At 35.1% G+C, this 24,636-nt stretch overlaps 1 protein-coding gene across 1 annotated transcript in view; it reads right to left on the bottom strand.

The window, feature by feature from the left end:
- LOC125357033 (pleckstrin homology domain interacting protein) overlaps positions 1 to 24,636 on the bottom strand; it is a 92,182-nt gene that overhangs the window by 59,150 nt on the left and 8,396 nt on the right. The window contains exons 5-9 of the mRNA XM_048353653.1: positions 21,885 to 22,035; positions 21,694 to 21,792; positions 8,963 to 9,123; positions 2,683 to 2,904; positions 2,355 to 2,455 (exon numbers count right to left, since the gene is read on the bottom strand). Of these exons, the coding sequence (XP_048209610.1) occupies positions 2,355 to 2,455; positions 2,683 to 2,904; positions 8,963 to 9,123; positions 21,694 to 21,792; positions 21,885 to 22,035 (734 nt within the window). The remainder of the gene's footprint in view (positions 1 to 2,354; positions 2,456 to 2,682; positions 2,905 to 8,962; positions 9,124 to 21,693; positions 21,793 to 21,884; positions 22,036 to 24,636) is intronic.

Below are 24,636 nucleotides of genomic sequence, written 5' to 3'. Positions count from 1 at the left end.
TCGAACCTAGGGCCTCGTGTATCCGAGGCAGGCACTCTTGCCACTAGGCCATATCCCCAGCCCAGGAAATTTTTTTTATATATTCAGGAGCTCTAAGCATTGTTAAGATTAAATTTACCTAAATTCAAGAGAAATTATAAAGACAATTACATGTGCCAGTTTCATAAAATCTTATGGATAACTATAGTTCTATTTCTGTATTAACTTTTGGCACAAATACTCTTTCAAGTCAAGTAACCCATTAGTTGGAACTCATTTCAAGTATATGCAAATAATCCTACAAACAGTGCCATTTCTAATCAAGTTTTATATTTAAAAAGAAGAAAAAAGTAGGCAAGTTATTTAAAAATTATTTTTAAATGCACATTTGAAGTATTTTTAAAGACTTCCTGGGTTCAAGTTAACAGTCCTGCCATGAATGAGGTGTTTTTGAACCCTAGTCCCCCATCTAAGAAATGAGAATAATGACACAAATCATTTCAGAGTTGTTGGAAAAATGAAATTAATTTATTCCATGTAAGGTACTCAGTACAGGGCTGGGAATAAGGCATAGTGCAAGAGTGCTTGCCTCATATACATGAAGCCCTGGGATACATTCCTTCAGCACCACATATATAGAAAAGGCCAGAAGAGGCGCTGTGGCTCCAAGTGGCAGAGTGCTAGCCTTGAGTAAAAAGAAACCAGGGACAGTGCTCAGGCCCAGAGTCCAAGGCCCAGGACTGGCACCAAAAATAAAAAGCTTAAGTAAGGTTCTCAGTACAGTACCCAACACACTCAATAAAGAGCAATATAAGAATATTCAACAGGTTTTGATAAGCCCATTAATGAATATGAAAAACTTCTCAAGGGTATACAAACATACCGTTATTCTTAGTAGTATAATCCTCAAGGAGCACAAACAAGGTAACAAACTTGGTGAAACATTCTGTTCATACCCTAATCTGCTAAATCACTTGTTTCAGAAAACTGGAAAAAACATGACCATTGGCCTCTCTGGGAGATAAAAATGGTCAGTTTCAATCCATATCACCAGCAATACTGGAGCTTTGATTATGAAAGTGTTTAGTAAAGGCAATTGAAAGGCAGGTGCTAATGGCTCACAATTGCAATACTAGCTACTCAGGAGGCTGAGATCCAAGAATCATTGTTGGAGGCCAGTCCAGTCTAATCAATCACCAAAAAACCCAGAAGTGGAGGTGTGGCTCAAGTGGCTGATCTAGCCTTGTGTGAAACAACAATAAATTAATTAATTAATTTTGTTTTTAATCCTTATAGAGTAGTGCACAGGCCCTGAGTTCAACCCCAGGCTCAGACCCCCAATCCAAAATACATAATATTTACATCTTTTCAAATAAAAGACACTTTTGATAATGTTAGTAAGCTGCTATAGTTTCCTAATGCCCCTGCTGTAAGATCAACTCTGCAGGAACATTTGTATACAATAACCACTCTGCAGGAATATTTGTACATCAAGTTTAAGATATATGAGCTGTCCACTGGACGCAACTATCTAAACAGCATTTTGAAAACAGCAGATATGTACATATTTCATTAAGTAACCCAACCTGGACTGACAATTATAAACAGGTAAGTACTGAGGTATACCTTCTAATCTGATTAACCTTTGACTCTTGAGAATGGAAGAAGAAAGTGGAAGAAGAAATGTCTCCTTAAACCCTGAAATTACTGGATACACAAATTCCCTGTTCAGACATTGCGTATGGGCCAAATACAGTACTCTCTTCCCTCACTTCATCTAATTAAGAGCATGGTACACAGAGCAGACCAGTAACATCCAACAATACTGGCCTTGGTCCTGACAAAAAAAATTCCTTTAGTTACACGAAAGCAACTTAGGTATTTCTTTTACCACAGTTCTTTCATCATTTGTCCAGCCAACATGTTCTGATAAACTCAAGATTTTAATAAGCGCCCACACCCATACGGGTGCATATCTACATTGATGTATAATATAACTTTATTTACCTTTTTCCCTACATCTACAACAAAATCTTTGTAGATTCAGTAACAATTAAAATTACTCCAGAGAATGAAATTCATAACTCAGGCATGTTATCAGCACAAAAACAAGCTACTGAAACTATAGACCACCACACAGAAAATGGTAATAGGTATTTCTGAAGGAAAAGAACAGGCCTAGGTATAGATAAGAAAAAAAAAGCATGTAAGTTAATATAAGAAAATTTTCTGTGAAGCACAAAGAAAGGGAAGCATTAAAGAGATCAGTGAAGAGACAAAAAGAATTTACTGAAAAATGAAAGTAAATTTATTCTTAATTTTGACTATTTTTGCAATTCTAATCATTAAGCACATGAAATAAAATAGCAACTGACTTTATTTTAAGTGTTCCAGCATCCCACAGCCAAAAACAAATAGTGCCATCTGCTCCAGTAGAAGATAGATATCTCTTTGAACCACTGCACAATGGCGAAAACTAAAAAAAGAAAAAAATCACAAGGGGAAAAGACAAATCTTTACAAGAGTGAAATATTCCAGATAATAAAACCTATTTTTAACATACTAAAAGCAATTAACACCAAGAAAACAGAGTGTATTACATTACATATTCAGTCTATATAATTTCTAAAACCAGAAATATTTTTTTTCTATTCTAGATTATATAAAAGTAACTTGTTAAAAAATAAGGAGTGAAACAATTACCTGTAGTGATGTAATTGATGCACTATGCCCCTGAAGAACAGCTAAAGGTGCACAGGTTCGAAGACACCAGACACGAATCATTTTGTCACAACTCCCAGCTGCTATCATAGTATTCTCATAGTTCACCGCCATGTCCGATATTTCCGCAGCATGTCCTCTTAAAGTAGCTAATAACCTCCCATCATCTGTTGCCCAGATTTTCACAAGACAGTCATCAGAACCCTATAAATAAAATTTTAAAAAAAATATATGTGTGTTGTATCTGTTTCCCAAAACTCTATTAGGTAAGAGTCTCATGGGTTTTTTTGCCCTTATTATGGTCCTCCTACTTAGGCTCCCCAATATAGCTAGGCTGACATGCACAGGTCACTACATCCAGCATTTTTGTTGAGATAATAATATTCTCAAGCTAAATTCCTCCCCAATATCTGCCTTGCAAGTAGCTACAATTAATTATGAGCCACAGTGCCAAGCTCTACATAGAGGCTCTTACACAGCGTCCTGTAAGAGAATTAGATTGGGAAGAGGAGGGTTTGAAGCCAGACCAGGCCAAAAAAAAGCAGCAAAACAGCACACCTAAGCAAAAAGTTGCAAGAATGTAATGCTAAGTATGCAATAAGTATGGGAATGAGGACTGCTGTCAAGCCTAGCTCTAGGGGTGCAGAGGGGAGGTTGTCTCAGAAAACAGCTGAAGCAGAAAAGGCCAAGAGACTATCTACAATTAAGTAACGAAAATGTTGTACTGAAAGTGTATCTCATCAAGTAGTAGAGTACCAGCTGTGAGAAAAAAGCTGGATGAGAACAAGAGTCTGAGTTCAGGTTCCAGTACCAACACACACACACACACACACACACACACACACACACACACACACACACACACACACACACAATCTCTCTCTCTAAGAAAAAACATATAGTCTATCTAGTAACTACTGACAAAAAGTATGAGCAAAAGCATTGGAATGTGAAATTGGAGTAATTCAAGCAACTGCTTATCTGCAGTCTAATTCAGAAAGAGGTACAAAGGGTAGGAGGATGAAGCAATGTGGTAGGTAATGTAAATTAATAAAGGCTTTCAACTGAAGTAGAGTACCAGGATCAAATTTTAGAAATCATCAGTCATCAGCATGAGTCATACCACAAAATAAGACATTTCAGTATTGACAGAACAATATACGATCAAAGAGAATGAGTGGTAAAACGGAGTTACTACAGCAGGAGGCTGTTACTATGAAAAAGAGAAAGATTATTGATTTGTGTGTAGGAAGTAAAGAAAGCAGACCATGAAAAATTTCAGAAAAATGGCTAGCACTCATATGAGAATTCTAGGCAATTGTTGAATAGTAAAATAAAGGCTTTAAGACATTTGTTCAACAGAAGTTCTTTAAACTGCCATTAATGAAGTGAACTTCTTCACTTCATTTGCTTAACTACAAAAACAAGACGCTTTTAGTTTTCTAGGCGTGGACTAAAAATATTTGAGAAGCACTAAACACTAAACATGTGCCTGCACTAAAAAACATGTATAATCATGTTTTGTTTTGTTTTTACTACTTATATAACATTTGTATTTTGTTAGGAGTAAGTAACCTAGGCATGATTTTCAGTAGGTGGGAGTTATATGCAAATGACATGCCATTTATGTAAGGCATGTAACCATGGTGTCATTTGGTTTGACATGAAACTTACTATAAAAACAGGGAAAAACAATAATCACAAAAGTGAAGCTTGTGTAGTGTTTAGCTTATATTTTAAATGCCCCGAAACAGAATGTACAGTGTTGTCTTTTAATGTTAAGACATCCTGCAATGAAGGATAAAAGAAAAAAATACATATTTTGTCCTGACAATACAGTAGTATAGATAGTATTTATTTTAGAGAGTATACACTTAGAAAGAGAGCTCGTATTTGTCTAAGAATTTGCTTATTCCATTGCCACACCCAAAAAGGCTACACACACTAGTTTTTTAAGCGTGCTTTTAAAACAGAAATTTACAGTGAGCTACTTATTTTTTTCAAATATTTTAATACAGTAAAGGTAACAGTACCAAATACCATGCCTTCCAGCATGCCTATGAGATCTTTGATTAATTCCTAGCTTTTTGTTAATCTAAAAAACAGTTCACAGTTTAGAAAAGCAATGTTTCTTCAAAAGAAAAAAGTTTGAGAGACAAAACAGATACAAACAAGAACATTATCTATAGATGAAAGTCTACACAGTATCTGTTAATACATCTGGCTTTACTGTTCTGAAGAAAAAAGGTCTACAGAGGCTCTGGTCTACAGAGCTCTGACTTGGCTTATTTTGTGAACGCACTAGATTTTCCTTGAAATAATCATTAAAACACCAACTACTAACAAAAATTTCACTAAACAATTTCAAACATTGGCCCCCCCAAAAAAATCACACAAATTTAATGCACAGAGATTAAAGTCAATGGCCCAAAACTTAATAATTTCTGGAAGGCAAAATTTAAAGGCTTAATTCAACAAATTGTTGTCTATTTAATAGAAAGCTAAGTTACAGAGTAACCTGTTAAAAAGTTCTTTTCATTCTAATTTATTGAGCAGGGACTCTGGCATTATAAATGAAATATATTTTTAGCTCATCAAAGATGCTGTTACAAAACGAAGTTATAAGATTACAGATGGCTGAAATATGGCCTAGTGGCAAGAGTGCTTGCTTCGTATACATGAAGCCCCCCAGCACCACATATATAGAAAACGGCCAGAAGTGGCGCTGTGGCTCAAGTGGTAGAGTGCTAGCCTTGAGCAAAAAGAAGCCAGGGACAGTGCTTGGCCCTGAGTTCAAGGCCCAGGACTGGCAAAGAAAGAAAAAAAATTACAGAAGACAACTATGTGATGTTAAATAATGAAGAAAATACAGAGTGCAGAAATGAGTGACAATGACAAAGAGTAGATAACATCTTGCAAGCAGAAAACAGCATACTTCAGAAATAGGTTACTTTGCTGAGATGACTTTAATATTTCCTTTAACCTTTAATATTTCCTTTTAACCTTTCCTTGATTTAAAAATAAAATGCTTCAATCATGTAGTCAAATCAAAGGCTACTATTTGGACATAAAAATGAAAGAATTACATGATTTTTAACTTCAAATACCTTAAGAGAATTTTGCAGTCATTCAAAGTTTACTGTTAACTGGCAGAGTAAACAGATTTCTAACTTCTGCACATTTAGACCATTCCATACCCCCAATCACATACAAACGTTATATTCTCCAAAGTTTATAACTACCCTTTTCTCTCTAAGTCTGCATTATCCAGCTTAAGCTGTGTCACTTCCAGTACATTACTGTTAACATTTTCTGGTACTTTGAATTGCGTGCCTCTTTCCTGTGTGAAGCCCTCTCTCAAAATTCTTATAGGTTTAATACTGCCTGTTTACCATTATAATTTTCCAAGAACAAACACTGAATCTTTCAATTCTACACTGTATACTTTACTGTAACTTCTTATAGTGATGGAAATATTTAATGTTCCTTGCCCTAATTTATAAGTGCTATATTTTGCCTGGAAAAGAGGGGGGAAGGAATCTCTATCTTTGTTGTAATTACTTTCCTTAGTCTTGACAATTCATTAATTCTATTTTTCTTTGATAAATTATATAAATTAAGAGGATTCTGAAACCACGTGAAACTCTTAAACATTTAAGGGAAAATTAAGCAGTAAAATCTGACATAATGACTCAATCTCCTTTGTAGGCTTTTTAAGTGTTGTTGGTTTTCTTCCCCATGAGTCATGTGGGCACACTCATTAATAAAACTTTCTGGCACAAAACAGAGACAGCTTTTCCAAATACAGAATCTCACTAATTTGGATGATATCCTTTTAAACTTTCTATAGTATTTATAAATACTTTATTGTGCAAAGCTGTTTTCCACAAGGCTAAAAAAGCATATTCATTAAGGTAACAATAAATATTAAATAATATTTCACTAAGGTTCCCTTTAAAAAAATCTAAGGGACTGTTTCAAATTCCTATCAAACCACATAATGCTTCATAATGCCTGGTAAGTGCTGTAAGCTCCATTATTTTAATTTTAATTTGTGTTGGTGCTGGAGCTTGATCTCAGGACCATTCTGTTCATACCTGGGGCTCCACCACTTGAGGCACACTTCCAGTTTCAACTTTTTCTTGGTTAACCGGTGTTAAAAGTCTCTAGGATTTGTCTGCCATAGCTAGTTTTGAACCTTCATTCTTTTGTTTGTTTGTTTTTGCCAGTCCTGGGCCTTGGACTCAGGGCCTGAGCACTGTCCCTGGCTTCTTTTTGCTCAAGGCTAGCACTCTACCACTTGAGCCACAGCACTACTTCTGGCCTTTTCTATATATGCGGTGCTGAGGAATCGAGCCTAGGGCTTCATGTATACGAGGCAAGCAGTTTACCACTAAGCCATATTCCCAGCCTCTGAACCTTGATTTTTTATTTTACCCCCCTTAACAAGCTAGGCATCAGCCACAAATATTCCTTTCAAGGTAATTTATTTACACCAAAAATAAAGCATTTTATGTATTTTTAAAATAGTATCAGAACAGTATAACCTTATAACCACCAAAATAAAGTGCAATGTAATATTTCTTGTTCTGTTTCAACTTACTACTTTTTTTTTTACTTAGTTTTTTATTTAGTTAACTATAAAAGCCCAGGTAATCAACTTTAGTCAAGGCAAGACACATGAACTACACAACAGGGTTTAAAAAGCAGTTTGTTTCACTGTTCTCTGGTCCAACCTATTACTCCTATTAAAAGAATTCTTTCAGGGGCTGGGGATGTGGCCTAGTGGCAAGAGCGCTTGCCTCGTATACTTGAAGCCCTGGGTTCGATTCCCCAGCACCACATATACAGAAAATGGCCAGAAGTGGCGCTGTGACTCAAGTGGCAGAGTGCTAGCCTTGAGCAAGAAGAAGCCAGGGACAGTGCTCAGGCCCTGAGTCCAAGGCCCAGGACTGGCAAAAAAATAAAAAAAAAAAAGAATTCTTTCAAACTTTAGAAATGTTGAATTTGCTTTAGGTTTTGAGGTGAATAATAAACCTAAATGACTAATTTTCAATTACCATTGAAGAACAAATTACTACTGTAGACATCAAATACTGTAAACTTCAAATACAAATGTCTATTCTCCCCTCTGAAAAGGGGAACAGGTTGGAAAGTTTAGAAACATTCACTGTATTTTACTGCATAGAGAACAATGGAGATAAAGCGTAGGGGTGAAGGGAAACAATTATGATGGAAGAAAGTCTACAAACACCTGGACTAAAGATAATAATAAAATGTATAAAAATCCCTTTCCATATTCTTCTATTCAGCTGTTTTACAGATAACTACGTACAGAAGAAAGGAAAGAAGTAAAGGTCTTTGTTTACAAACAAGATATACTTGTATACTTTCAGCCCACAAGATGTTTAAGGCATACTAGTATAGTAAATATTATTCATAACAGATGTAACAAGTAGATATTGGGAAATAAATCCAAGTATTCAAAAAATAATTTCCTCACTTTAACTTTAAAAACTCTTCAACAAGATAGAAGAACAAATAAACCTAGAGAGCTTTAAAACTAACATCAAGCAGGTGTAATGGCTTTTACCTGAAATCCTAGCTACTCAGGAACCTGAGGTTGGGAGAGTTTTGGTTCCAGACAGCCCTCTACAAAAACATTTGTAAGTTCGCTTTTCGAATCTGGATGTAGTTTGACATACTGGCCATCTTAACTATAGCATGAAGCATAAAGTAGGAGGATCATGATACAGCCCCAGATCCAGCTAAAAAGAGAGGTGTTACCTGGAAACAACCAGTACATGAAAGGGCTGAAGGTATGGCTCAGTGACAGAGTGCCTATATAACAAGTGTGATGGAAACTCTCCAGTTCAAACTCTGAATTGCCAAAAAAAAAAAAAAAAAAGAAAAAAAAATGCTACAAACCTCAAATTTTATTCTAAGGATTCTTTTTAAACTATCAAATGGCTTTCTGATTTACTCATCAATCTTTGATTAGCTTTAATATTACTATATGATATTTGTAAAATGTCAAACTGTAGTTGTTAATGTTGAGAATTATATTTAAAATGTAAGCCCAAAAAACTGTGACTTACAATATGACCTTCCCAAACTTGAATAATGTCCAAATAAACTCTTGTTATGAATGACATATTAATAAATTACCTAAATTTTTTCCCATTAAAAGTTTATTTCAAGTTCACCTATAAGCAATGTTTCTTCAATTCTATCATGAATAAAATTCTTAATAACTACTTACAGTAAAGATCCGTCTGCCAGTTCTATCAAAAGTTACACAGTACACAGATGACAAGTGTCCAAGAATTCTCTTATGCATCTTCATGTGCTGATATACTGCAGTTGGAACAAGACGCTCAAGTCTGTATTTCCCATTCAATTTCCTTGAAAACAGAGTATCAGCTGCCAAGCAAACAGGAATATGAACATAATACAAATAAATCTTCTTAAATATCAGATTTTAAGAGTTCATGCATTTCTATTTGTCACATGTAAAAATAAAGTATCCTTATTTAATACATCTCCTAACCTCCAAATAGTCAATAAAAACTTAGGTTTCAATTTAAATTAGCTAACTTAAGCACTATTCTCTTGCTTTTAAAAGCAAGCAATCAGCAGGGTGAGATTAGAGGTTGAAAGCCCACAAGAGCAAGAAAGTTCATGAGACTCTTACTCAGACTAACCACCAAAATTCCAGAAGTGAAGCTGCAATTCAAGTGGTAGAACACCAGCGCCAAGTGAAAAAACTAAGGGATAGGGCCTAGGCTCTGAGCTCAAGCCATAGGACCAGCACAAAAATATTCATTAAAACAAAACAAAACAACAAAAAAACTAAAACAGAAGTAACTACTGCTAAAGGCATCAACCTAAGATTAATATCCAGACTTAGTCTTTGGAAAAGAAATTAAAAAAGAAAGCATTTTATATACAGTATAGTTTTTCTTACAAAAGAATTAAAACTGAAATCTAAATGTTTACTTACACCAATCAGTAATACCTGAATATTAAATAACTTAGACACTGCTTAAGAAATCTTTGAAAGAGTAATGGCGTAACTAAAAAAATAGCAGTATTAGGACTATTCTCAAACTTCATGATTTCCTTCCCTAGAGAGCTTATAAGCGTCTGCTGTCAAAACTATTTTTGATGAGCTGACTAGGACCTTTAAACCCGATATACTTGATTCTAGCCTATCATGTTTTCCTTCAACTCAATTACTATACTTCTTTTCTATAATGATGACTTATGAAAAAGATCATCAAAATGTATTTTCACTGGGTTATTAACCTCTTGATTATGTTTTAATAAGTGCTTTCCCCAACCAAGGTGCCATCAACTTTGGATAGCTAGCACTGCAGTTTCTCACTTTAACTTAGTCGAAAAGAAAATTAAATACATACAAAAATACCACTTTATTCAGATTTAGAGCCTCTAACTATGCCCTAAAGTAAAATTATTTCCTAAAGTAAACAAAACATTCAGATACATTGTAAAATTTACATCCAGTATGTTTGCCTCACACTACACATTTATATCTTGAGTCATGGTGAGAAGACATGGAAACAGATGGTTTAAAGTTTAAAATATTTCAAAGGAAAGGGCTGGGAATATGGCCTAGTGGCAAGAGTGCTTGCCGCGCATACATGAAGTCCTGGGTTCAATTCCTCGGCACCACATATATAGAAATGGTCAGAAGTGGCACTGTGGCTCAAGTGGCAGAGTGCTAGCTAGCCTTGAGAAAAAAGAAGCAGGGACAGTGCTCAGACCCTGAGTCCAAGCTCCAGGACTGGCAAAAAAAAAAAAGGCTGCATTATACTTTCCCGTTCTTTCACTACAGCAACCATTTTATATTCTGATAGTGTTTCATTCTCCGTTAAAATAAAAATTCTATAAAACCTATTCTAACACCTTGGAATCTCTAAGACTAGGTCTGACAGTTGTGAAGTGGCGTACTTAGAACTAGTTACACAATCACAGAAATTAGAATTCCCATCACAGATTAGCTTTGGACTTCTTATTCAGGTTCCCAATTAATTTTGTGCATACAAAACCACAGATATCAATGGCCCTACCAAGGGACAACTCAAAGCCATCTAGGTCCCAAGGACTAGTGAGTCATATCTCAAACTCAACTGTCTGTTTTTAAGGAAACAAAAAAATGGCATATCACACAAACATTAACTGTGCTACCAAGATGTACTATAATTCCTCCTACTGAAATTCCTAAATTCTCAAAATGTCAAATTTCATGAAAATATTTAACACTGTTGAACTGTTGGGAAATAAACAAAACCATTATTTCACAACGAAAATCAAGCAAAATTAAATGCTATGAAAACCATTTAAATCTCAGCTGATGAAAATATTGTCTAGTCAAAATGTATTCCTAAGAAAATATTGCTGCTTTCTTAAATGCAGGTTCTACTGAATCTCTGAACTGAACTAGAATTAAATCTTTTGGGATTCTTCTGAAAAAAGACCTTTTCATTCCCTTTCCCCTAAACTATTCAAGTGAAACAATCCAGAGACACATAAAAAGTGAAATATATTTATTTTTAAAACTGTATTTCACACTACCCTTCAAAATTCACACTACCGTTAGCCACCAACTACTGATTTAGCTATACATCTAATTCTTTTCCTAATGGAGAAGATACTTTATTTTCAATCATTTATCTACAGTGCAACAGCACTGAGACATGAAGATAATTACATGTAGAGTTCTCAGACCCTAAGTTTGTGGTTTCTAACTACAGGACTTGGAAAATAAAATGTATGTATGGTTTGGTAGCTGAAGTATAACTAAGGAAGGCTAAATTTGAGTAAAGCCTGAGTAATATCAATCAAGTAGGTAAAAGTTTTACAAAAGTAGAAGAATCTGTGAGTCATATTCAATGAACTCACATTTCCATTTTCTTTTATCATGTAGCATTTGTAGAGCATCTATCTCACCACTAGATCTTAGCTATGGTACTAAATACATCTATTATTTCATTTGCAATGTGATGCACAGCCATTTAAACAGAGTACATAAATGAATCTTACATATACAAGATGGTTTATTTACAACCCACTCTCTCACCACCTGTAATTCCTGACACATATAATACACTTTTTATTATCATTTATTGCCTGGTACTATACATTTACTTGGATATACAACCTGCTTACTTCTGCCTCTTCCCACTACAACATTAACTCCACATGGTAGGACTTTACTTTCTTCTCTCTTGTGCTTTGATTTGCCTAAAACCTCCACATTATAGCTGATACTTAGCATATCAATACATATTTGGTGAATTAACAATTACATAGTAATAAAGCAACCAGATTTATGAATAAAATGAGAGTGGGCTAGACATTGGTGGCTATGTAACAAGTCTAGCTCAAGAGGCTGAGATCTGAGGATCCAGATTCAAAGCCAGATCAAGCAAACTAATCTGTGATTCCTACCTCTAATCAAGCAGGAAAAGCCCAAAGTGGAAACATGGCTCAAGTGGTAAGAGTATCAGCTGTGAGCAAAAAAGCTTGAACAAGAACCCATATGTTACAAAAAAACAAAATCACCACCAAAAAGTTGAAGACACCTTTATCTGACAGATTAAAAGCACTTCACTTACAAAGGAGAAAATTTACTGAATAATTTTCCAAATAAAATTTAAAAAAAATCACTGCCAATCACTCATTTGAAGTAATACTTTAATAATGGAGGCGAAAGGAACAAAATAACTGCACAATGTCATTTATAGGAAACCATTCAGAGCATTCTTGGAAGCAAATCTTTATGTACAATTACTACAGACTAATAAAAAGCCCACAATTTCTAATGGTAACTTTAACTAGAAGCATATCTAGGTGTGAGTTCATACTCATAACTACCTTAAATAGCAGTATGATAAACTACCTTACCACCTGTCACTTCTTACTAGTTCACTTTCTCAATGATTTCTTCAATTATAATACTAATGAACACTAAATTTAGAAAATAGTAACGCAAATAAAAGTAGAAGACATAGTTTGCAAGGGTTTCCTCATAAACCATACTTAACTATGTTGTATTCTTTAATATATTTAGAGACAGGCTGTCAGTGTGACATATTTGTGTTCACTGTAGAGACAGTGTTAAGACTTTAAGTATTACTCTTTATAAGCTTAAATTTCCCCAGCTAAATTAAAAGAAACATTTCAATTTCCCGTAACATACTTGATTATTATGCCGTTCTCTCACATCTCACAATCTGAAGTTTTACAAAACCACTCCTATTCAACTTCAATATCAAGAGTTAGCTAACTGAGAAAATAGTACAATAAACATTTAAATGTTTTCTTTTGCTTTTTGTGGCTTAAATTTTTCATTTAACCTTTAATGATCCTGCAGTTTTATTAATTACATTAAGAGATAAATCTTTAGATTCTCATTCCTTCTCAAATAACCATTTGTTACCAACATTTCAATTTACTAATCTCTTTTCTAATACAATAAAGGGGTGCAGAGATTAAGAAAGGACATCAGGATAGTTTACGAGAGGATCTTTTAAGTAATTTGCATTAAATTCACTTTTATATCCCATTTAGACTAATTTTACTGTTTACCCTTGGAAGACTCCCAAATACTGAGAGAAAAATGCAAAAGTAGTTGTAATTTATAAATGGTAAATGCAGAAAGTTTCTGAATTAAAATACAAAAGAAAAGTTCTGGATATTTGCTACCAGGTTTTATTTGAATTTTTATAATCTGTACAAAGGTTTTCTAAATGACTACTACTGCAAATCATAAAAGTTTAGAAATACATGAAGCTAACAAACTACAAAAATAGTGAAGATATGAACATGTGAAAGCAAGTTAAATCTGATATCCCTCTCTTTCATGTCATCAATGATGAGAACTAGTTTACCAATGACATCATGCTGTATTTATGACCGGACATTTCTATAGAAAGGATTTCTAAGTTCACTACAAATACATTTATCTTTACAGGATATTGGTGATTTCAGAATTTAAATCACGTGCATCATGTAGGCATAAAATTACACAAAATGTAATTCACTTTAGAGAATAGTGTTCTAGTGAAAAGAAAGTCAGTAGTGGAAGTCACAAAACGAATACATAGCTATAATTTATTCTCTAAAAGAAAGAGGCTATGCTAAACACAGGCATCAAACACCTTGAAAAACACAGCCATGAAGAGAAAAGCCACCAGGACTTGGAAAGGTTCCTAATGTAAGGACTTCAAGAATGTTAAGATAACCCTAGCTACTCAAGAGGCTGAGATCTGAGAATCTTGGTTTGAACCAGCAGGGGCAAAAAAAAAAAAAAGTCCATGAGACTCTTATCTCCAATTAATCATAGAAAAAGGCTGACATGAAGCTGAGGCTCAAGTGGTACAGCACAAGCCTTGAGAAAAAAGAGCTAGGGAAAGTGCCCAGATCCAAATTTTAAGACCCAAGACCAGCAAACAAAAATAAAGAATGTTAAGATGGTGGCTCACACTTGTAATCCCACTTAGTTGGAAGACAGATTTTGGGGAGCAGCATGGATGGGGGCAAACCTTGGCATAAAGAGAGACCCATCTAAACAGTAATCTTTACTACATACATATTAAGAAAAACAGACCGAAAGGAAAAATTCCTATGTTTAAACAACAATAAGACTGGCTTTTGAGTTTTCTGTTTCCTAAACTTCCTCTACTGGGCATATGCTCATTCTACTTAATTTCATAATTTAAAAACTCTAGAGTAAAACACAAGAATTTAAAGAACACTAAGAGCCTGCATACCGGCACAAGGCTGTAATTCCAGGACCTCAAAGACTGAGGGAGGAGAAAGCCAAGTTAAAGGCTAGCCTTGGGCTATCTAGATAGTTCAAGGGAAATCTGTGCTACCCAGAGACCGTCCTTGAAAAAGCAAACAATTACAACAGTAAAATGAAATGCATAGGAATCTACATTTTGCTTATAGAGACTGACCATTTCCAGTTCGATAATGGATTAAAAAAAGGATATACTATAAAGAATTCACATCTATTTTCATTTTAAAAGCCCTAAAACAATACATCAATTTAGAGAAATACTGTCAAGACAGTTTGGGTTCAATTTTATTTATGAGGAAACCATATAATAACACTTAATTCAATAGAAGCACAATGAAAGGGCTTTCTATAAATTCTATAATTCTCCTGAGGTTGCTAATATAAATATTAAAAAAAAACATGATAACAAAATACTCCTAATTATCTCAAGAAATAATAATCTACAAAATAACTCAACAAAGGTTAGTTTACTTCTACAACACCATCTACAGTGCAGTAAGAAATCACTACAATACTAATTGTAACTCTAACGATCAATAATCTCAACTTCAATGTACAAGGGGATTGCCATATTAGGATAATTTTATAACCAACTTTTGGTCCATTTAAAACAAACAAAACCCCCATGAGAGCTCTTCTTATTTCAAGACTATAACTTAATAATTAGTATAAAATAGTAGCTACTCTCCAAATATTCACCCATAAAGTTTTTGTGTTTTACTCTATATCCTATTTGAAAATCTCCCCATGTTTAAAAATTCAGCAGGTACCATAAAAGATGTATTATGACACTGGACAACACCCACAGTCCTTTAGGTTTTTGATAATTCTCAGGCTTTTGTATTTGCTTCTGCTTCCAAGTAGCTGAAAGAACACATCACTGGCTTTCCTTTTAAAAACTTTATGGGAGACCATTCTTTCTTCTGTAGCTTCCTTAAAAAGCTGAAGAAATTATTATACTGTTTATATAACGATCTACTTAGTGAGATTAACTTGCTACTTTCCAAAGATGTCTAGAAAAATGTTCTTATCTTGAAAGATTTTTAAAGAAATAAAACAGACGAGACCTTGTAAGAAAATATGCTTCACTTACAAAGACATGAAAATTCAACACCTAACTTGATAATTACTATACAAATATGCAATATAGCAAGAGTGAAAAAAATGCAGTCATAGTAGACACTGTGGAAAATCTACGCAACCTGTGGGCAGAGACAGAAGGGAAAAACTGAGGGAAAGCAACATTTGGACTTTGTCCAAAAAGAAATGTACTCACATTAACTGGTAACCCCTCTATAAAACACTTCAATAATAATAAAACTGTATTTTCACAAATATGCAATAATGGAGGAATTGCAAGTGATTCCCAGCCACTACTAGAATTGCTTACTCAATGTCACTCAGGGGCTGGTGGAAGGTATCCCTCATGATGTCTAAAACCTAAAAAGCCCATCATTTGCAAAGGACTAAAATCACAGCTTAAAGAGCACTAATTAAAACGTAAGAAAACATCATTCTTCTAAATTTTGAGGAAAAAAAAACACTTTGAATAATAAATATTGATTTAATCCTCTCCCCAAGAAAAATAAATGTTGACTCTCACAGCCTTCCATGCTTTTAAGAAACAAAGAGGCTGGAAATGTGGCATAGTGGTAGAGTGCTTGCCTAACATGCATGAAGCCCTGAGTTTGATTCCTCAGTACCACATACACAGGAAAAGCTGGAAATGGTACTGTAGCTCAAGAGGTAGAGTGCTAGCCTTGAGCAAAAGGAACAGGGACAGTGCTCAGGCCCTGAGTTCAAGCCCCAGGACTGACAGAAGGAGGGGGGTAGGAGGGAGGAAGAGAGAGGAGGGGGGGTAGGGAGGAGGAGGGGGGGAGGGAGGAGGAGGGGGAGGAGGAAGAGGAGGAGGAGGGGGAGGAGGAAGAGGAGGAGGAGGGGGAGGAGGAAGAGGGGGAGGAGGGGGAGGAGGAAGAGGAGGAGGAGAAGGAGGGGGGGGGAGGAGGGGGAGGAGGAAGAAGAGGAAGAGTCTCACAGATTCTCACCTGTCTGGTCTGGCTTCAAATTTCAATCCTCAGATCTGTTTCCTGAGTAGCTAGGTTTAAAAAGGTATGAGCCACCAGTGCCTGACTCAGAAAAAGGATACATTTTTTTTAAAAAAAGACAAAGAATATAACTAAGGTTTACAAAAAGACCAATATAGAAAGTGACTAATTTGGAAATTACTAAATATAAAACAAATTATAAAACTACTGAACTAAAATTAATGAGCTCTAAAAAAATGGCTACTGAGAAAATAATAGGTTGAAACAAATGTATTCCAGTGAGGAGTGGTTATCTAGAAACAACATAAAACTGAAATAACGAATAGCCCTGAGGAGAAATTAAGGGACTTACAGGTCAAAAGGTATCAAATAATATATTAAAATCATGTTAAATTTTGTAGATGTAGAATGTTATAAAATTACCTTTCTAATAACTATGTACAAAATAAATGAAGAAAAATAAAACAAAGGGCATAGGAAAAAAAATGCTGAGCAGGAAATTAGTAACTATAGAACTCAAAGACAATATTGGAAATACAGCAAAAGGAAGTTAAGTGACTCCTTGTTAAGCCCTTTCCAAAGTTTTCCGAGGGCTGAGAATGTGGTTTAGTGGTAGAGTGCACAAAGCCCTGGGTTTGACTCCTCAGCAACACATACACAGAAAAAGCCACAAGTGGTGTTAGCCTTTAGCAAACAGAAGCCAGGGACAGTGCTCAGGCCCGAGCCCAAGCCCCAGGACTGGCAAAATAAGTAAGTAATAAGTTTTCTGGAAAAAAACTCAAATTATAAATGAAGACAAAATTTCACACTTCATTTATTGTACCTACTTCTTAGTATTAATTGAATGTTTGGGTAATAAACCTATTTTTCAAGATAAAGCTATTTCCTTACAGTTAAATATTCCTAAGCAATAGGCATAACTCTCCACTCACCACGACTACTGAACTTAACACCAGCCTTCCACGTAAGCAACAAATAAAGAACTAAAATGGTAATAGAGGTATTGTAAATATTAAGTCAATCGATGACACTAAGGAGGGAAAAGGAAAAACCAGAAACCGTTTTCTTGGTCAATATGGTAACTATATAAAAAAACATATTTAAATCCATTGTTTAATTTCTCTGTCCTTGGGGTCATTAATAAATAGACTATATATTAATGGACTCTATGTTAATAAATGGACTATATATGAAGTAGGGCTATATATCATAGACAAATAAAGAATTATATCTGAAAATATATAAGTAAAGAGCAAAGACAAAGAACAATATCCGATTCACTGATAGCAAAGGTATTCCTTTGCCATAACAGAGTAATCTTTGTATGTGGGTGGCAGAAGTGAGGTTTGAATTCAGTGCTTTCCACTCACCCCCATACAACCTCTTTTTTGCTTTAGTTCTTTTTCAGACAAGGTCTCAGGATTTTTCTCTTCAGTTAGCCTCAGACCTCATTCCACCTACCTATGCTTCCCATATAGCTGAGATTACAGATGTGTCACCAGCCGGGGTGCTTAGATTGGGTCTTGCTAACTCTTGAATGAAAAGCTGGGATTATAAGCATACACCACCATAATCTGGAAGGTGGGATCTACCCGTGTTTTATGGATTGCATTTAAAAATAGTATGAAAGGAGGTTCTATGGAGCTGACAGTAACTGAACAATTTGAGATTATGTTGAGTGAATGCAGTTTAAACTTTACAATTTACACTCACTAAGGACTAGCAGGTAAAAAGAAATTGAAATGTATGAGCAGATGATAAAATAAAACAAGATTTTTTTTTTAAAAAAACCACTAAAACATGCTCAAGTGGTTCTTAAATTTTAATAGGTAGGGGTTTTATTATTCTAAATGTAATGAGCTGATAACCTGATTTCACTCAGCTTAATATCCATAAATTCAGTTTCCCTCTCATCCCCTTATCTCAAGCTCTTCTTGAACTAATTCTCTCATATTCCTACCAATTATCTGTCCCAAATTTACCTCAGAACTCTTATTGTTCCTCTCCAGTGTACCAACTCCATTAATCACCTACTGCCATTTTATATTACTAATGCTGAGGAGTGACTACACAGATCTCCAAGACCTATAGTATATAGTAAAGAAAGATAAACAGATAGCAACAGTCACTTGACAAAAGCTAAAGAAAATTGTCTACAGCCACTTTTTCTGCCCAATGACATCTAAGTTTTAATGGATAAAAAATACAAGTTGGTGAAATGTACAAAAAAGGACATTCATCCCAGAGAGAAAAAGTATGTACATAGGCAAAGGGTTGAAGGAGAGTGGCTGATTCTAAGACCCTACAAACCTCTGCACAAAGACAGATCACAAGACACAGTCAAGGAAAAAGAAAAAAACAAAAAATTATTAAAGTAGCTGAGACTATTCAAAGTAACTGGGGCAAAGACTGATAGGATCACAGTATTATTTGGAAACTTTTTCTTTTTGTATGCCAGTACTGGGGCCTGAACTCGGGGATTCTTGTTCTCCCTTGGCTTTTCAATCAAGGCTAGTAGCTGGCACTTTACCACTTGAGCCACACCTCCACATCTGGCTTTATCTTTCTGGTCCAAGACAAGGACTCAAATTGACTTTCTGTTGATTAACTAGACCGAAGAGCCTCAAGGATTTGTCTGCCTGGGAAGGCTTCAAACCATGACCCTCGACCCTCGGATCTCAACTTCCCCAACAGCTGTGATTACAGGCATGAGACACAAATGACCAGCAAGGAAACCTTTTAGATTGTCATATGGGGAGAGAGGGTACAATCAGTGTTTTGTGAGTAGAGGCCAGGGATGCTGATAAATGTCCTACAATGTATATGTCACCGGCTTATAACGAAGAATGATCTAGACCAAAACAATCAACAGTGCCAAGGTTAAGATATCTATCTTGGTTAGATGTAAGTCCTACAAAATATTTATATCCTAGCTCAGTGCCAGATAGAACGCAAGTACTCAGGATTAGTACAGTGAATGAATGATATATGATATACAACATCAAACAAAAGGTACCACAACTTGATATGTGACTGTGACAATATTAACCAAGAAAAGTTCAAGAAAGTAGAATACAATCAACAGGTCTTATTTACTTTTATAAAAGCCTTAAGAAATGAAGTGTGTTAAATAAATTATATTTAGGCTTCTGTTTTAGAATAAGAAATTTCAAAGACTCAAGAACTTCTACTGTAATTAGAAGCAAATGTGAAACATTCAAATATAGTTCCACATTTTTGTATAGCTTAAAAATTAATGTAGCCACCACTCAAAATCTTAGTCAAGTTGTAACAATTAGAAAATGGTATCCTAGGCAAGAAAGTACAACTCGTGAAGAACTAAGAGTAATGTGCCAATGTTGGGTTTAGTAGGTTTTTTTTAACGTATTAACTAATGCAAAAGTATAACAGTAGGGGAAACTGTGACTGAGATAACAAGAGTTCAAACCACTTGTGCAGTTTTTCCATTTGTTTAACTGAAGTCCTCTCCTCAATGAGAAAGAATGTTGAACAAAGGTGATAAAAAAAAAATTCCTAGATCTAATAAAAGACACTGAGGGCTCAAAAAAGCCTAATAAATGTCAAGTAAGCTGTACAGAAAGTGCTTGACACCAGGACATATCATGGTGAAACTGCAGAAAATAAATAACAGAAAAACCCCAAAGCAATCAGAGAAAAAGAAATACTTTTTCACTTACAAAGTAGCAAGGGACAGTAAGTTCAAATGAAAATACATCAATATTTTCATGTAAATAACTAAAAGCTCCACATAAAACAAAAAGGTTGTAATGCTGTATATTACAGTATTTCCTTTCTTTCCTTTTTTTTTTTTTTTTGGTCATGGGGAATGAACTCAGGGCCTTGGCACTGACCCTAAGCAATTTCTGCTCAAGGCTCTACCACCTTCAGCTATAGCACCACTTCCAGTTTTTGAGTGGTTAATTGGAGATAGAGTCTCACAGGAACTTTTCTGCCAGGGCTGGCCTTGATCTCAGACTCCTGAGTAGCTAGGATTACAGGCGTGAGCCATTGGCCCCCAGTTGTAATACTGTACTTCTAAAGCCACTTCTATGCTATTTTTAAGAGATGGAGAATAAAAGGTAGAAAATGTTGCCGGATGCCAGTGGCATACATCCTATTAAACACCAAAAAACCCCCAGAAATAGAACTGTGTCTCAACTGGTAGAGCACTAAGCTTGAGGATAAAAACTCAGAGACAGCACCCAGGCCCTGAGCTCAAGCCTAGGACTGAAACAAAAAAAGAAAAAAAAAGATACAAAATGTTGAAAGACAGTGAAAAAATATATCCAAACACTAAGCAAAACTATACACAAAAGTAACATTGATTATATATAAAGTGTTAACAGTGATTATAAATATAGCAACCAGAAAAGGAAGACAGAAAATTTGGATTGGTGGAAGAAAAAGGAGTAACATTCCTAGTCAGGCAAGAGAATAAAGGATAAAGTTATATATATTAAAGTATTAAAGCAAGAGTTCATATTTGTATAGGAGATAAAGTACTACGAAGATATCACAACCAGCTTTATACTTTATACTTTTTTTATCCTTATACGTAAGCAGAAGTAGGATGGTAGAACTGAGTAAAATCAATATTTACCATGTTACACAGTAAACTAAAAGAAGAAAGGTAAAAGTCAAGTTCAGAGGATAGTATATTAATCCAAGTAAAACAAGGGACCAGTAGAAACAGATAAAAGGAGTAAGTCTAGAGAAGTCTAGAGGAAGATATACTCAATACTCATAAGTTTTCTTTCTTTGGAACTTTACAAAGACACATGCAGTGTTAACAGATAACCAAACTATTTTCTACCACTAAAACTAACTTATGGTACTAATACCCATTAACTTAGTAATATACATTTTAGTAAGAACTTTTTGTAATTAAAAAAAAGAGGGGAACTAATCAGCCTGAATAAGCAACAATATGAATTCACAATTAGATATTATGTCATTATTAAAAACTATTAATAAGGAATTCCTTTCTCCAAGTATTGATGTCTATAAATATGTAGTTCTCTACCATCACAGTAACTAAAAACTTTCATTTGCATTTTACCCGGAGTATATCTCCAATAGTGAACTGGAACAACTTACCAATGCTGGGTGGGCTACCATAGTTAATTGGTGACTCTGGTGGTCTTCCACAATGCAGTGCAGCCAGAGCAGATCCTTTCCACACAACATGCTTACAGCCTATTAAATACACATATTTTTATGCATACAAAAACAAGACACAAGCATAAAAATAAACAGAATGTCTAAGTCCTACTAGAAAATGTGCATACTTTTATTTGTGCGTAGCAAGGACTGTCTTCCAGCTCCTAATAAGGTTTGTACTCCAGGAACACTCTGAGGAATTTCTTGCTCAAGAAGAGGTCCTAGTCGATGACATATCTGTAGCAAGTGATCAGGTGCCAGATGTCGGTAATACTTCACCTATACATAGAAAGACAAGCATAAAAACTTGCTAAAGCAATATAATTCTATAAGTGAATTTTTTTTTAAAATATGTAATCTCTTTTTTTAGCTAATCAAATTTTGTTTTACATTTGTTCACATTTTACTGAGTTCTCATAAGTTATCCTAACCATCACTTAAGAGAAAGAAAAATGGGCTAAAAATTAATGGAATCTACATGTAGCAGAATAAACACCAAGAAAAAAAAAGGGTCTTGGCTGGGCATGGTGGCTCATGAGTAATCCAAGATACTTGAGGCACAGATTTCTTACACCCCACCCCCAAAAATAACAAAAAAGGATGGAGGTGTGGTACAAGTGGTAGAGTGCTTGACTAGCACTACAAAATGAAAACCAAGACAAACAGGACTTTCAATAAAATGTGTATAACACAAAATAAACATACATACAACACTCCTGCTTTAGAGATTCAAGAAAATTTATGTAAAAGACTACTGACTTTCCCACTCCCCCAGAACTCAAAACATAGCACTTATCCTAGCACATAAAATCAGACAAAGAAAAAAAAATCAAATGTTCTAAGGTTTTATTATATTGAAATTATACTTAAAAACCATGGAACATATGACCAAACAAAATTCTAAGCAAAATAGAAAGAAGTCCAGAGAAAGTGGCATCAGAGAACATACATCTCCATAGGTCTACTTAGCCCTAAGTCCCTGAAGTACCTAGAACAAATTAAGAAAATAGACTAACAATGTTTTCAAAGACAAGCTCCTCTTAATCCTTTACCACTACTTATTTCCCCAATATATTTCATGAAGTTCAAGCTTTGTTTCCTGTAAAGCTACCTATACGTGCACATAGCATATTTCTTATTAATTGCCCCCTCTTAGTATCTAAGATACAATCACTCTACCAGTGCTTTGAATCTTAACTTCTAACTTCCCAGAACTCCTTAGCTAGTGAGTCCTCCACACCTTCTGTGCTAGCCTTCCCATTCATTCATACCTGCATTTAAATATACTAATATGTTGCTTCTTATGGAAACGAAAAGTCCTGTCCGACCTCTCTCCCACTTCTTCCAACTTCACTCTCACAGTCACTCTACTGGTAGCATTTCAGGAGTGATCCACTGTCTGTCTCACTTGTCTTCCAGGCTCTCTCCAGCCACTCCATTAGCTTTCACTCTCCTGACTTGACACAAAAGAGTTCTTACCACACATTCACCTTTCTCTTATCTGACATGTTTATCAATGTTCAGTAGAATGTGCCAAAAAACTCTTTAAAATGTACATCTAGTTTACAGAAGAAAAACAGTTCGCCTTAATTGTTGACACTTCTAAGAAGTATTTTTAAGTCTATACTTAATGTCGCATTAATCTCCAGCTCTACTAAACAGCTTTCTCTTTTGCAAAGCCTTCTTAACTTCTGTGATAATCACTGGCTTTCAAACACTCAAGATACATAAGGCATATAAAGTATAATCCAATTACAAGCCTAAAAGAATGATTAATATTAATATTTACATAGCAAACACATATTGCCCACAGAATAAGTGCCAGGTCCTATGGCACGAATGGTAAATTTTACTAGTACACACCCCTGCAACCCCAGCATTTGGGAGGCTGACCTCAAGTTGAGACTAGCCTGAGCTATAAATAGAAAGCAAGACCTTGTCTCATTATAAACAAAACAAAACCCCAGTTAATTATTTTAACAACCTTAATTAGTATATAATATCATTATTCACAGTCATTATTCACAGTCCACAAGGAAACTATGGTATAGAAAGCTAAAACAAACTTTCTAGGGTTACACAAAATGAGATACTAAGGCAATCTAGCTCCAGCTAGATTCTAGCTACATTCAAACCATTTGCCTCAAAGAAATGTATCAGTAGGCAAGAGATAAATTATAAAAGACACTTTGAGCAGCCTTCAATAAACATTAAACTAAGCCAGAAAATACAAGAAATATTTTACTACTCACTCTTATTTCTAAGAAAACTAGTGTAAAAGCATACCTCCCTCAAACAAAAATCTACGGCTAAAAGAATCTTTAACTCCCATTTCCTACAGGGAGTCAGAAAATGTTTCCCTGTCTTCTCCATTTTCCCCTACTTTAAAATAAATTATTTTGGGGCTGGGAATATGGCCTAGTGGCAAGTGCTTGCCTCACATACATGAAGCCCTGGGTTCAATTCCTCAGCACCACATCTATAGAAAAGACCAGAAGTGGCGCTGTGCCTCAGGTTGGCAGAGTGCTAGCCTTGAGCAAAAGGAAGCCAGGGACAGTGCTCAAGCCCTGAATTCAAGCCCCAGGACTGGCAAAAAATAAGTAAATAAAAGTTAAAAAAATAATTCTTGTTGAAACTATTTTTTTAAGTAGATGTAACTACAATGATGAGGTAACAAGCTTGAATACTCTTCCAAGATGGCTACAGAAATCAAGGTGACCAATCCCACTTTTGCCACTGTTTCTAAAACTGTATTTCTAAATCTTCAATCTAAAATGAGATGTGATTAACAGATTAGCGTTAATACCATGAAATTTATGATTACTACATAAAACTTCAATGCAGATTCCAGTACAAGAATTTTTAAAACCCATATCCCTT

The sequence above is a fragment of the Perognathus longimembris genome, chromosome 9 (assembly GCF_023159225.1).
Source record: "Perognathus longimembris pacificus isolate PPM17 chromosome 9, ASM2315922v1, whole genome shotgun sequence".
Taxonomy (NCBI): domain Eukaryota; kingdom Metazoa; phylum Chordata; class Mammalia; order Rodentia; family Heteromyidae; genus Perognathus; species Perognathus longimembris.
This window is presented reverse-complemented; position numbering and strand designations above follow the sequence as displayed.